At 47.5% G+C, this 14572-nt stretch overlaps 1 protein-coding gene across 1 annotated transcript in view; it reads left to right on the top strand.

Moving 5' to 3' along the window:
• LSAMP (limbic system associated membrane protein) overlaps nt 1-14572 on the top strand; it is a 265073-nt gene that overhangs the window by 154980 nt on the left and 95521 nt on the right. Inside the window, exon 3 of the mRNA XM_082771003.1 lies at nt 9636-9761. Coding sequence (XP_082627129.1) covers nt 9636-9761 — 126 coding nt within the window. The remainder of the gene's footprint in view (nt 1-9635; nt 9762-14572) is intronic.

Raw genomic sequence — 14572 nt, 5'->3', positions numbered from 1 at the left:
CCGAAACAGAGAGCTCTTTCTTCTGGCAGGGCAGCTCGGGTAGCAGAAACTCGCCTCCCGCTCGGTTTGTGGGAAGGAAGTCACCGCAATTACATCTCAGCTCCAGCCAGCTGCTGATTTTGTTTGAAGATGCCTTCACTTCAGGAGCACGCGATTTGTTTTCTCGTCTTTTCTGCTGGATCAGATTTGTCCAGAGGAGCGTTTCTGACAGAAGGGATTCTTTGCCTTGAACTCTCTGTCTCTCCCTTCTCAGATGGCTGATGATAACATTGTGGCCTTTAGAAAAGGCGCTGCTGCAGCTCTCCCCGAGCTCAACAATAGCTAACAATTGAAGGTCTCGCAGCTGGCATTTCATAGCTGCGCGTGTTGAGGAAGGCCACCATCTGTGGATCCAGCAATAGTGACAATGCAGGAATGCGCTGAGCAGCCCAAGCTGAAAAAAATGTGGAGTTGCACTTTGAGTCTTTTTCGTGCTCGGAATTCGCAACTTTTTGGAGATGAGGCTTTGGCTCAGGTTCATTTTTGGCGGGGCTTTCAGCATCAGAAGAGGCAGCTGCTCTGTGCTAAATCTTCTTATTGCTGACCTGACTACTCAGTAATGAGCTATGGTGGCTTCTGTTATAGACAGTCATCATTCATTGAATTGGACAAAGTGAATCTTCTTCCTGGGGAAACAGTGTGAATCACGCAGGAGTGAATTTTATCCAAAGTATGTAAAGGTTTGAGTATGGGATTTTTTTGCATTGGTCTCTATACTTTGTACTAGAAACAAAGCCAGCAGTCCCAAAGTACTACACTAGCTTTGTACTTCTCCTAGAAGCCTGAAAGCAATCTTAAAAGGTGGTTACAGCAAGCTGTCCCACTCCATTTTGCTCATTCCAATGAGCAAGGAAGGAAAGCCGGCTAGTAAAAGCTGGTTTACATCCACCACGTGCATTTGATTGGAGTGAGAGGCTTGTCACGGAGAAGCTGTCTGTCTCGGTTGAAACGGAGCCAGATCCTCGGGTGTGCGGTATGCACAAGACACTTAGAGCATTGTATGCACCTCCCTGTGGTTTATCGCAGAGGCTGTGGGATATACCACAGGCGGCCAAAGGAATCCGAGAACAGAGCTTGAAGAGAACTGCCTTTTCAGCCAGGGTGTAGATTTCCATCTGGTGGTCCGTGAAGGCTGTTCTCTTCTGTCTCATCTGTCCTAAAAGAGCTGAACATAAGCAAGAGTATACAATCTCAAAAACAAATCAATAAACAAACAAATTAAAAGCAAACAAAAACAAACAAAACACTTTGGCTGTGTTTCTCCTGACCATAAATTTGTGATGGACAGCCTTGTCTCAACCTTGTCTTCATCCAGAGTGGGATGTCAGCTGAAACTAACTTCCTCCCCTGCTTTGCTAATCAGAAAATCCCAGTCATTTTAATAACTCATCGAAACCTGCTCTGTGAACCTGTACCTCTTGCCCTGGAATGACATTGGCTTTTCTCTGTGTTTTCTTCCCATGCCTTGGCTTGTGCTCTCTAGTCTACTTCCCGAAAAAAGTTGATAGGCAGCAACCAAGGACTGCAGGGACTCAGTTAAAAAGCCATAATCTGGCTTTTTTTTTTTTTTTTTCTTTTTTCTTTCTCTTAATTGTCTAATAAAGCATTTCTGTTCTAGTTGCAACGCTTCCTGAAGTCATCAGCCATTCTTGCTTTAAAAGAATTTGTCCAAAGGCCATTAACATCAAAGGAGGAGCTCCCTGGGCTTTGAATCAAGCCCAAAAAAGGCTGTACATTAGGATTTGCTGAATCCCATGTACATCCAACGCATTTAATATTTCTATGAAAAAGTTTTGTCTTAACAAAACTCTCAGAGGTGCATTTGGAGGGCCTGGACACCGAGGAGATTTTTTCCTCACCGAATTTATCTTCCAGGATGGTGGACTATATCTGCAGAAGAAAAGATCACGTATTATGTCAGTCCTGCATGTAAATGCTTCCAGGTTTTAAAACAAAGGGTCTGAGGGAAAATATAAACACACTTGAAGCACAAAGACCAAATGCTGTGTACATCTGTGGCCCTTGAAGTGCTTGGGATTAGGCAGCGGTCCAAGGGTTAATCCCTTGGGATGAGCGTGGCAAGCACTTCTGTTGTTGCTTACACATGTCCTGCGAACAAGGCTGTGCTTTCACAGCAGGCTTCTTGAGGAGGGCTGGTTAGAAAGCACTTGCAGGCCGTTTTTCAAGCTGAAAGAGCCCAAGCAGCACCAATGGCAAACGTGCAGAGCTGCTGTTTAAGGAGACGAATGAACCACAGATAAGCGGATCACTGCAACCCCGGCGTAAATTTGATGCATTAATTGGAAAGAAAAGAAATGGCGTAGCAAGGAACCAATACTTCATATGCAGAGGTCCAAATCTGGAGATAAGGGGATATCAGGCACATGCCTGGCTTGTGCTTTGTGCTCAGCATGCAGCTGGGAACCTGCTGTCCTGATCTGCGCCAGAAGAGGAGGGCTGGTTACCCCTTTTGCTAGGGAGACAACAGAAATCCTAGGGGAAATGGTGTCAGCATGGGACCAGGGCTGGGGTTCAGGCCTGGAGCTGGAACTGCGTTAGGGAAAAAGGCTGGAGTCTGGATTTAAAGCTGAGGCACTGGGCTCAGGGCAGGACTGAGACTGCTTCTACCCCTGTCCCACAGCATCACATCAGCGCGCTGAGAAATGAGGTTGGCTGGAGACTGGAGATATTTGCTTCTCTCTGTTTCTCTCTCACTCAGGAAGTGGAATAATTTCTCTCTTGACAATTTCATGGAGACAAGATTCAAAAAAAAAAAAAAAAAAAAGTAAATGGGTGGAAATGAATGCAAGCAGTAGAGCCCGGTTCTGTGCTGACTTCTCCAATGGCTGACAGCTAGAGCAGCCCAGCAGGTTTACACCCCATGCTTCTCCCTGCGAGGAAACAATGCACCGAGAGAGTTTGCCACGCAATTTTACGTGGAAAAATAGCCCGGGCTCTTAAATGTATATCAGATGAGGCAGAGCTTTCCTCTGGACGAAAAGGTTTGGCTTGTCAGCACCGACTCTCCTCGAATGCAGCGAGGTCTGACACGTTCCTGGGGGGGCCTCCCACCCGGCTTTGATTTACAGCATCCTGCTTGCTCCCCTGCTCCCAGCCAGCGCACTCGGCGCGTCCCCGTTTCGATTTAAATCATTTCCTTTGCGGCATCCCGGCGGGTGAGGCTCAGCTGCACGAAGAGGGAAGCTCGCTTTGACGCGAGGGCCACGCCAGCAGCCCCCGTGCTCCCTTCAGCCCAGCTTCTCCGTGCTTCCGAGCGATGCTCGGGTGGAAATCTGGGAATCTGCCACCCTGGGCCATGAGTGGGCTGGTGGCTGCAGATCTCTTCAGCGGTTCCCATGCTCTGGCTGGGGTGGGCTGTTCCCTAAAGGCTGCCAGGGACGGAAGCGATGAGACACCCCCCCGTCAGACAATAGAAAGAAGCAGTTTTTGCACCTTATAAAAGCGCTGCAGTGTACTTGGAGAGCTTTTTTTCATTCCCAGGAGATGTAAAAAACACAACGCAACACGAAACCAAGCCTTCAGTGTTTCCTTCTACTTCACCAGAGCGCTAAGGCCGCTGAGAGAGGCGCTAGCAGGGTGAAGCAAACCAAGCAGAGCAGAAAGTCAGAGGGGTTTTTCAGAGTCCGCTCTCTTCAGGGAAGTTCAACAACTTCAGTCTCTGCCCTCCTGCCCTGGTGACAGCTTCATCCCTCTCTGGTTGAGGCTCCAGCATGAATCAGACCGTAAAGAAACACATCTCGGCTCTCATGTCGCATTTCATCTGTGAAGTGCTTCCACAACATTAGCATGCCACCTCCCAAAGGGTGTCTGGATTTTACTTTCCAGCCCTCCCCGCGCGGCTCTAAGCAGCAACAAGCTGTTCCTTGTCACTGCTGCAGAAAGCTGCCATTACCCTGCTGCACACCGAAGAGGGAAATTAAACCATTTGGTTGTGTTTAGCAGCTCAGCCCCTTCTTCAAGCTCTCTCTCCCCACTCCCGCTTTGCCTAAACAATGACTAATGAGGCCAATTTGCTGTCAATTAATTGCCCTAGGAAAGGACCCCTGATTGTGGTGAGCAAGGTGGCAGCTCCGAAGCATTCAAGGGCCGTGCGGTGGTCAGCATCCCCCCTGCCTCTGCCTTGGGGCCTATTAGCCTCTTTGTGTTTGTTGCAAAGTGCTGTTAATTGGGAGCTGGGGACAAGGAAATGAGAACTCTGGAGGCTAATTGATAGGCACCTGCCGAGGGCTTTAGTGGCTGCAAAGTTCCTTTGACTTCGGAGAGAAGTCCTGAGGTTTGCTTTTTGCCCTGAAAGCGAGGGGCTCCTGCGGATCAGTGGGTGGGAGTCTTATTTTCCCCAGCAGATGGGGGTCCTGATTGCCAATAGAGAGGGAAGTAAACAGACCGGAGGAGGTAACTAACTAATGGGGATGTGTGGCAGGGCTCGTGGTAACTTCCTTGCCTGTATTCGAGGCGCCCTTCTTGGGATGAGCAGTTAGAGTGCTTAAAAGGAGATAATGGGCTGTTGGGCTTTCTTATTTTTGCTGCTGTTTGCTTCCCGGGTAGATTAAATGGCTTTTGCTGTATTTTAGCTCTCTGGAGTAGGAATTACTTTTTTTTTTTTTTTTTTTTTTTTTTTTTTTTTAATGTGTTTTGTGACTTATTGACAAAACACCTGAATGTTGTGATTTCAAAACGGGGAGCAGCTGCTCCAGAGACTAAGACTGCAACTTCAAGTCCTGGGCAGAGCCCCGTTAGCTAAAAGGGAGCAGCCAGGCAGTCTAGCTGCGAACCAGCAAGGCTGGCCCTGATGCTTTCTTATTCCATCCCCTGTTGCACTCCTGGAAAGGTACTCGGGAGCTGGCCTCCTGGCTGCCAGCTCACATCTCTTAGCAGCGGGCTGACTCATTTCCTAGGAGATTAGAGGTATAGCATCACTCATTACCTACTTCCATAGCCTGAAATGATAACGCTGACCTGGCCCACGCAATCCCAGCTAATATCTCAGGAGGAGTTTTGAGCTCCCAAGGGTTTTGGTCATAAAAGGTAAGGATAACAACAACAGATGTTGTGCTTTCTCTTGTTTGTGGTTTCCTCGCTACCTCCTGTATGCGGCCCCTGGCTTGTAATAACTGCTGTAGTGGGTGTTTTTGAGACACAGTAATGTTTTGTGGAAACAAATCACTTGCTTTCATCTCAAGAGCAACAGTGATTGCTCTGGGGGAGTGTGCTCTATTTTTCATGTCTCCGTCTTTCTTATTATTTAAATTAATGTGAGTTGCAGTTGTCATGAAAGTGAAGGATTGACAGCAATTAACTTGCACAGGCTCAGTGCAAGGCAGGTTCTGCGCAGCCCCTTCCTACCTAGTTCTGTCACTGTGCTGTGCCTTAGAGTTGAATTTCGACGCCAGCTCTGCCCTTGCCCCCCTTCTGCCTTGCGGCCCCCTGCTCTTCCAGATTGGAGTTTCTCAAGAAGAATGGCTGCTGGTTAGTTTGGTATTTGTTATTTATTACCAGTGGTATGCACGAGGAGATGCTGAGCTGGCCTCAGACTTGTCCAGTAGATGTGAAACATAGAAGAAATAAATTATACAAGTTTCAAGCCGTTCTTCCCACAGCTTGTTTCTAGCTCTCCAGAATCTGTCCCTGGTATGGGTACAGCATCCTGCTTTTCCACAGATGGAGTAGGAGGGACACAGGGCTGTGCTTATCTTCCACAGGGCTACACTATGGTGTGTGGTCTTCTGCACATCGATCTCTTCTCCCAGCTGCATCCAGTGGGATCCTAAGCACAGGGTGATGCCTGTCTTGTATTACATTTATGCTGAGAGGGAGGAAAGAGTCTGACAGTTCTTCCTCAGAAGTACCAGAGGCCTGGCAGTGCTTTCTCAAGGTCCCCACAGCCAGAAGGGTCTGACAGCAGCTTGTCTCTGGAGGGACAAGTTGTTAGTCTGAATAGGGAAATGCCTCAAAGTATTATTTAACTGTAGTGCTTCTCGTGCTGTGGTGGCTCTGCTCGTGCTAATGGCTTACAGAGGCCAGGCACTAGGTTTCTCCAGATGAGAGATGTCACCCAAAAGATGCCTGGGCAAAAGGAAGCTGTGACACCCCAGAAGTTCCTGGGCCCAGCAGATTTTTATTTTTTTTTTTTCTCAGCAATCACACTTCCAGCAGTCTGGAACCGTGAAAACATCACACAACCCACACATGGGCAAGAAATAATAAGGTCAAAGCTTCTCATTTCAAGACTGTCCTAAAAAGGTGTGTGCAAAGTAATGACAAGTGCCAAGGAGGCAATGCTAACTGTTGCTGGTGCTGACAGTTTCAGCATTTTAAAATGCTGCCTTGACACCCTGAAAATTAAGTGTCTGACTTTTTTATTATTATTATTCTGAGAGAAATTACTGTCCACTAAGATCTGGTCACTTTTAATGCCGGCTGGCTTCTAAGCAGACTAAAATGAACTGTTTTGTTCTGTTTTTTAATTCACAGGGAGATTATTTCCTACCCTATTCCCCTCCCTCTCAGCCTTTCCTTGCCCTCCGACCAAGGTGGCAGCTGACGGCAACCAGCCATTACACTCCTAACAGGATTTCAGCCTTGAATGCCCTTCTCTGCCTCCGTTGAAAAGCCAGATACGTCCATCTGGCCACATCTTCCTCCTCTTGGGCATTTTGGTCTGCATGGCCAGATCTGTTTGTATTTTCTGAGTGTATTTGATGTGCTGCAAACTAAAAGGACTTGACGGCTTTGGAAGGTGGCAGGGTGCACGTGTCCTCGCCGTATCTCCGCTGCTGATGCCCAGCCGCGGCTTTGCCCGCTCAACCATTTGGTCAGGCATTGACCGCTCTGCCAGAGCCTCCATCTGCTAGACCTACTTCAGCTTAGCCCAGAACAGGCCTTTTCTTGGTTTTTGTGTGGCTTTTTTTTCCTGATGCGAACCCCAAGCTGTGGGCAGCTGAGCTCCACCCCAGCTGCCCTCTCATTCCCCCTCCTGAAAGAGAAAGGAGGAGAAAATACGATGGAAAGGGCTCAAGGGTTGAGATAAGGAGAGGCAGATCACTCAACAATTATCATCCCAGGCAAAACAGACTCAGCATAGGGAGATTAATGTAATTTATTACCTATTGCTAACAAGCTAGAGCAGTGGGAAACAAAAAATGAACAAACAAACAGAAAAACAAGAACCCCTTCCCCCCATCCACCCTCTTCTACCTCCTTTCCCCTGAGTAGGGCAGGGGAATGGGGGCTGCGGTCAGTCCCTGAGGCTTCATCTCCTCCACCCCTGCTCCCTGTGGGGTCCCTCCCATGGATGCCGTCCTTCCCAAACTGATCCTACATGGGCTGCCCACAGGCTGCAGCTCCTCAAGCACTGCTCCCACACGGCTCCATCCTACGGGGTCCGTCCATCCATCCCCCAGGAGCAAACTGCTCCAGCACAGGTCCCCCATGGGTGGGTGGCAGCTCCCCCCAGGCCCCCTGCTCCTGTGGGGGCTCTCCATGGGCCCCATTTTGCTGTGCAGAAAGTCCCAGGTATGGGGCTGTGATAAATGAGGAGGCAGGAAATGGATCTCTTTTACCGCCATCAAAACTCTCGTGCACCCTTCAACGTGATGGGATCTAATTTTTGACATCATCAGTCTTTTCTAATAACGTTCATTTTGCTTTGTTCTGCCCTCTCCGACCTCTCCCTTTGTGTGGGGATGCACGACTGATGGCTTACGGTGAATCACTGATGTAAAAATCCAGCAGGGCTTGTGTTTGTCAGGGGATGTTGAGCGAAAGGGGACAGTTTTCTGCTGTGCTTCGCTTTACCCAGTGCTGTGCTGCGAGGCAGATATCCCCGCTCTGAAATTCCTCCTCTCCTGGGAAGGGGACCCAGGTGCAGACAACTGTTTCCCCAACATGCCTTGCTTTGGTTGCTTCACCAGGAGCTCAGCCGTCAACTCAAGCTCCTGCACAGCAGACTAGCTTCCAAATTCCCTTCTCCTTCCCTCTCGGTGCCAGTTAGAGCAAGCTGCTCAGGGTTTTATCCAAGCAAGGTTTGCATATCTCTAGGGACAGAGATTCTACCTCCTCTCCGGGGAGCCAGTTCCTATCTTTAACCTTGCCAAAATGAAAGCTTCTACCTCATTTTGAGTCAGAGTTTTGCCCATGTAGCAGCTCTTGTCTGCTGCTTTTTACTGTGCACCTCTGAGAACAGCCTGTCTGTCTGCTCTGCACCTTCCCACTAGGTGTTTGTCGACAGCAATAAGATTTTCACTCATCTTTCTTTCGCTCTTGTGCTGTCCTTGTATGTCATGTGCTTGCTGCCCTCTGAGTATCTTGGAAACCCTCTGGCAGCCTTGCTCCTTCCTCTGTGTCAGTGGTATCCTTGTACTGGGCAGACCAAAATTGGGCTAGTGCTTGTGAGACAACATCTGAAGCACTGTATATATATATATATATAGAAAGAGAGAGAGAATCACTTTTTTTCCACTTACACAGCTATGCTCTTGCTAATATAACTCAGGATATGGTTGTCCTTTGCTGCAAGAGCACACCATTAATACGTGTTTAACTCTTGAATCCCTGTATCTCCTGGGCTGCTCGATCCCACCGCTTTCACCCATCCAGCAGATACCAGGGTGGTTGAAGCTCCCCACCAGGGCCTGCCAAGAAGTGGGAAGGGGAGGTGGCTGTTTACTCTGTGGTAAGCAAAGCAGAAAATGATGTTGTTTCATTCCTCGCTACGCACACATTTGGATGCTGGGGAAGGGAAAAAATAAAATAAAATCAGAAGATTCCCTTTTAGCCAAACTCCCTCACCTCCTCCTGGGTGTGAAGCGTGGAAGGGAGACGTGATGTGAGGAAGGAGAAGCAGCCACGGCCTGCCCTGCCCCGGGGAGAAGGCTTGGAGGCCTGCAGCCACCAGGCCCCCAGGCACAAAGTATCACAGGTGCCAAAAAGGCCGTTCATTTCTAGCTGTAGCTCCCTGAAGCAGATGTACCCCCCTATAAGACAGCTCCCAGAAGAGAAAATTAAGGAAACTAGAAGAAGTCTGGTGCAGGAGGTTTTCCTGGAGACACTGTTTTGGTCTCCTCGTTGTGTGATTTTTGACGTGAGTTATGCTGGTTTCCCATCACTGTTGGACTTTCTGGGGGTGCTGTGTCAGGTGCTCTCCCTAGTCGATGCTGGCTGCTTTCTCACAGCCCGAAGGCCCTGCTTTTTCAATGTTTCCTGGCTCAATTGTGACCTTGCCTGCGTCTCTGCTTCATTTTTCCTTTCCCTGTCCTGGCTGCTTCACCCCATGCATACTCCTGAAATCAGACCGCTGCTCCCTGTATCTTTCTCCATTCCTCTTTTTTTTTTTTTTTTTTTTTTTACATGTCTGCACCATCAAAAGGTTGTTGCACTTGAATTGATTTTCTTGTCTACTGAGAAGCCAGGACCTTGTACTTGGAGCACTGATACAGTTCAGAAAACCAGGTAGTAATGAGGAGCACAGCCTGTAAGAGGGGTTCGTGGCTGCCTCTGGTTAATAAGTAGGCAGGTTAACAAGTCAGACCAGCTGTCCTCCAGAAGTAACAACATCCAACTTTCTTTTGTCTTCACAGTTCCACCAAAGATCTCCAATATCTCCTCGGACATCACCGTGAATGAGGGCAGCAACGTGACCCTGGTTTGCATGGCAAATGGACGTCCTGAGCCTGTCATCACCTGGAGGCACCTCACCCCAACAGGTAAGTGACCCAACAGGACTGTACTGTGCTGATGATTTGCGAACTGTGCAGTAGTTTTCTCTTACAACATTACTCAAAGTTTCAGTAGAAATTCAGGCAGCTGTAGAGAAGCGGCAAGGCTCATAAATGCACTGCAAGCATGTTTTGCAGCATGACCTCCAAAGCGATAACCAGGTTGTCCCAGGGAACAACTGAAATTACTTCAGTAGATGCTCTACAGAATTGGACTTGTAATTCTGTTTAGCTTTGGTCTTCATCTAGCTGTTTCAATCTCTACTGCTGGTAATGAACATCAAGGGGATGGAGAAAAAACACTGCTGGGGAGGGAGGGAGAGAGAGACGGAGAAAGAGAGAAGGATTTGTGTTTAGACATTACATGGAAGAGTATCTTTCAAAAACAAAAAACAACACACTGAGTTTGTTTCCCACTGATTTGCCTTAAAAGAGAGAGGAAAGTAATGGCACAGATGATATTATATTACTCTCCACTTTGGCAGACAGTGTTCCTGTGTTTTGTGAGTTGAATAAAGGAGGTGTTTGATTTGCAAGACGAGTGAAGAGCAGGGTGGAAGCAGAATTGTTCAAGAGTGTTGTTCTGCTATCTAAGTGCACCTCCCACGTTTGAGGACATGGCAAGCTTGGAAGGAGAAAGGAGAAGGTCCTTTCAGTAGTTAGACTCCATGGGGATAGCAGCTTGGGTTGCAAGGAAACCTTCATCCCTTAAAAAGTTATCCCTGGGATGAGAACAAGAGGTGGGTTTCTATTCTTCTGCCTCACCTCCTTTGAGGAGAGAGCCCTTTACTGGATTTCTTTTTGCCATGAGACATTTTTGTCATCTGACGTGGATGGGGAAAGCATTCATTAGCTCTATATGAGTAGCATTCGGTGATGTTCCCATATCTAAAAGGGTTAAAGAGGGTTGGAGGTGTGTAGAGTACAAGCTTTCTGCACGTGCTAGAGACAGTCCAGCTGTCTTACTGCAATTAAACAGCTAGAAAAGGGAAGAGTTGCACAAAGAAGGTTAAAGAGAGATGGGCAGAATGAGATACTGGAACAGGGCCCAATCCTAGTGCTGCATCCAGAAGCACCCGGATTTGAGGTCTGTGGTTCAGACTGGGTTTATTCAAATTTCCTCTCTCATCCCTTCAGCCAAACCAAAGTCCTCCTGAGCTTTCGTGTATTGGAAAGCCAGATATGCAGTTTGTGTTTTTGGCCCATTTCATTCAGTACTGAAAGAAAGAAGATGGCTGAGGACTGCCAGAAAGAAGTGGGAAGGGCAGAGCCGATGGGGAGAACACTAATATTTCGTGATATCATTGTCAGTACCTGACTTTCTGCTATTTTCAGTATTAAGCACAGTTGTGCCATTGGCATGTATGAGAAAACAGGTCCTATCTTTGTCACCTTTAATTATGTGTATTCAAAATTTTCTGACTTGGACAGTTCTGCTCTTAAAGTTGATTTATTACCGAGTCGTTCATTCTACTGCTGCTTCAGTGTTTTGGTCCTCCACCTCACTCTTTCTTGTATTTCAGTGGGAGATGCTCCCTGGCTATTCTGTGAGTGCAGCCTAATGTTGTCTGAATTAAGGGAGTTACAAGAGGACTAGATTAAATCTTGATGAAAACTAAGGCCTGATACACATCAGATGCGTTGTTCAGCACAGCCATATGAAGGTTCTTGTCCTGACTCATTCATTTGGCTGCATGCTCTTGCTTTTTTTTTTTTTTTCCCCCCCAGTTGTACCGCCTACTCCATTGTATCAGACAGACTTCTTCTCTTTCTTCTTAGGGCTCCTCAGAGCATATTTCGACTCTGGCAATCCCTTCTGGTAAACAACAGGACTGGGGAATCCCACCCCCGCTTCGACTCCAGTGTTGGTTTTCCGGGGTCTGTTTTTCAGTCTTCCAGCATGCCCCCCTCACACTTTTCCCCCTGTGCCATGTGTCTCAGAGGCATTGCCTTGCTAGCATCCATCAGTGCCATCTCACTGGCCCCCTTCCAATCCATCCTCAGACCACCCCTCCGCAGTGAATCCTAGCAAGCACCCCCCTCCTAAGCAGCTAGAGCTGGGGATGAAGGACAGGCAGTCCCCAGTCTGTCACTTCCACGTTTCATTGCATGTTGTACTCTCTCTCTTTCTGCATCTCAACCCATCTGTTATCTTTTACGCATGCAGAAGAACTGCTTTCAGCCAGACGTCAGGTCTTCGTGCAGCACGTAGCCCAGTAAGGCACATGGCCCAAAATGGGGGACGCAAGGGTTCCTTTTAAATATTTTCCTTGAGGTTGACGATTAATACAAATCCCAAATCTATTCCAGAGCTGCTGCAGTTAGAAACATCTGTCTTATCTTGGAATCTCCTCTTTCCAGGATTGTGAAGCATTTTGGCTCCGTTCATGCCGGTTTTGAGGACATCTGCTATGCATCAAAGAGCTATTTTAGACATTGTAAAGGTTTCTAAAATCTCTCTCTCTCTGTGGATCTTTTTGTGGTTAAACTCGTGACTGCAGAATTGGAAGACCGAGCGTTATTGAGCTTGTGTAGGAGGTTTTGAATGGACAGGTTGTGAAATTAAACCAGCACTGGGGGGCGAGAGGGCCAAATTACTTTTTCTTTGTGCACTTCTCCTGAAGGAGTTCATTAGCAAATTTGTCTGCTGTTTCTTTCATTCATTGATTTGGTCAATAGTGTTTGTTGGCTAATTACCTGAGTTAGAACCGCAGAAATGATTTATTTCTCGTTGGCTGGGAGGTGGAAGATACAAATGCAGAGGGAAAGCAGTGTAGCTCCTTATGCAAAGAAGGCAGGGATGCATGTGATGGTTCATTTAAATGCTGCGGGGCCTCAGGAATGACCGTAGCCCACTCACCTCTCTAGGAAGTAGAATAGTCACTTTAAAAAATACTGCATCCCTTCCTTTGCTGGCCCTTCAGTTTATAATTGAAGGAGGCATTTTTCAACTGTAAGGCCCCGAGCCCTGAAAAAATCCATAGGAAAACCTCCTCTCCTTCCCCTGTGAGATAGCTAAAGTGTGGCTGTGGTTGTTGACTGTAGTTCTGACACCTGGGGAGAAGGCAGATAAGGGGGGAATATTTAATTCAAATGGCAAATGACAATACAGATCAGCTTTAATTCTAGGCAGTGTATAGTAATGAAAGTGGAAATTACATTCCTTGGAACGACGCAAGTCCTTGCACTCCTCCTCCATTCCTCTTCAGATGGTTGACTAACTGGGTTTTGAGAGAGCAGCTGAAGAAAAAGTCAGGCAGGCCCTTTTCTTTCTTTTCTGGCAGGTTATTATGCTGGAGGACCCAGGCAGCGGGGTCTAACTAGTTACGGATAGTTTAATAGGCGTTGCCTGGGAGCACGAACAACTTCATTAGCTCTTCTCCTCCAGCCAGCAGAGCTCTCTTCAGGGACTGCTGACCTGCGGCTTCCAGCAGTGGGCCAGCACCTCCCTGCACAGCCTGATCGCTTCCCCTACGACTCAGGATGCAGCTGTGGGCTTGTTAAGCCTGCCGTGCCATGTGGCTTTCGTCATCCCACGACGTGATGTTCAGCCATAACAGCCCTCTAAACTGGCTTTATTGGGAAACTGTGGTTTGTTCACTCAGAGCGGGAATGAGTATTGGTCATTTCCAGTACAAACTAGATGACCTAGCAGTTGTCAGCATCAGGAGTGTTTCACTGGAGGATATCCTCTAGTCTCTCATCTCTTGAAAGGGACAGAGTCCAGATTCTCCCCTCTGTGACTTTCTGTAAGGAGTGGGTGCTATCCTGTTGTTTTCTTCTCTGTAATACTAACTCATAGCCTACATGATCCATGTCCCACAAAAGGTATAGATTTTTTTTTTTCCTCGCTGAATGCAGCCCAATCAAATTTCCAGTTGTTGTACATCAGCCTGGACAAGGTCCCTGCTCAGGGCCATGCGTCGTTCATCATGCTGGCAGGTTCTGTGTGGGCTACCACGGGCAGCCTACCCACCTATGGCCAGTCGTGTTATGAGATGCTCTGCTCTCTCTCATCATTTATCATTCTTCATCACTCCATCTTTTTCAGAGCCATGCTCGATGCTTGGTTTTCTGGAAGAGCTTCCTGAGCAAAATAGGAAAAAATGAAAATTCATGTTTGTTCATATACTTATCAATAACCTCCCTCTCAACAGAAGCCCTGAAGAGTGGCCCCTTGTGAATCAGGTTAGCAGCAATGTGGACATGGAGAGTTGTTGCAAGGTCTTGGCTTTACCAGATCTCACTGCCAAGCCCGTTGTCTGGGTAGAGAAACAGAAGAAAAAGGTGGCTCTTGTCCTGAGGAGGTAGCGGTCATACTGACAAAAACAGTCCCATTCATCCTTGTGCTGCTTTCCTACAAGGCACTGGTGGTTAAAACCTCCCTGAAGGTCTTGCTCCAGGGTGCTGTGAGATTGGCACCCAAGTGTTGTGGCATATTGATCTCTCTGGGTTTTGTCATAAGGCTGAACGACTGGGACCTACTGGTTCTGCATAACCAGTTGAGTAGCAAACCATTCAGTTTTCCTATAACAGCGTGAAACCTGTGTCAAATCATCAGGTATTTAATTCCCAATCCAACTTCCCTCGCCTCAGCACAGCGAGGCAGCGAGATGTGGAAGAGAAGAGTTTGGATTCTCTCACATTCCACCTGACAGTCTGAAGATACACGCTTTGGCTCAAAAAAAAAAAAAGGAGCTTAGTTATTACAGCAGTAATCACAGCATAAAAAAACAGTCTAGAGCAAAAAAGATAAGTATTGATTGCAACACCCAAGTTTCATGTCACAGCATAAAACG

Source organism: Aythya marila, assembly GCF_965140915.1.
Source record: "Aythya marila genome assembly, chromosome: 1".
Taxonomy (NCBI): Eukaryota; Metazoa; Chordata; class Aves; order Anseriformes; family Anatidae; genus Aythya; species Aythya marila.
The sequence above is the reverse complement of the archived record's forward strand: the minus strand, read 5'-3'. Positions and strand labels throughout refer to the sequence as shown.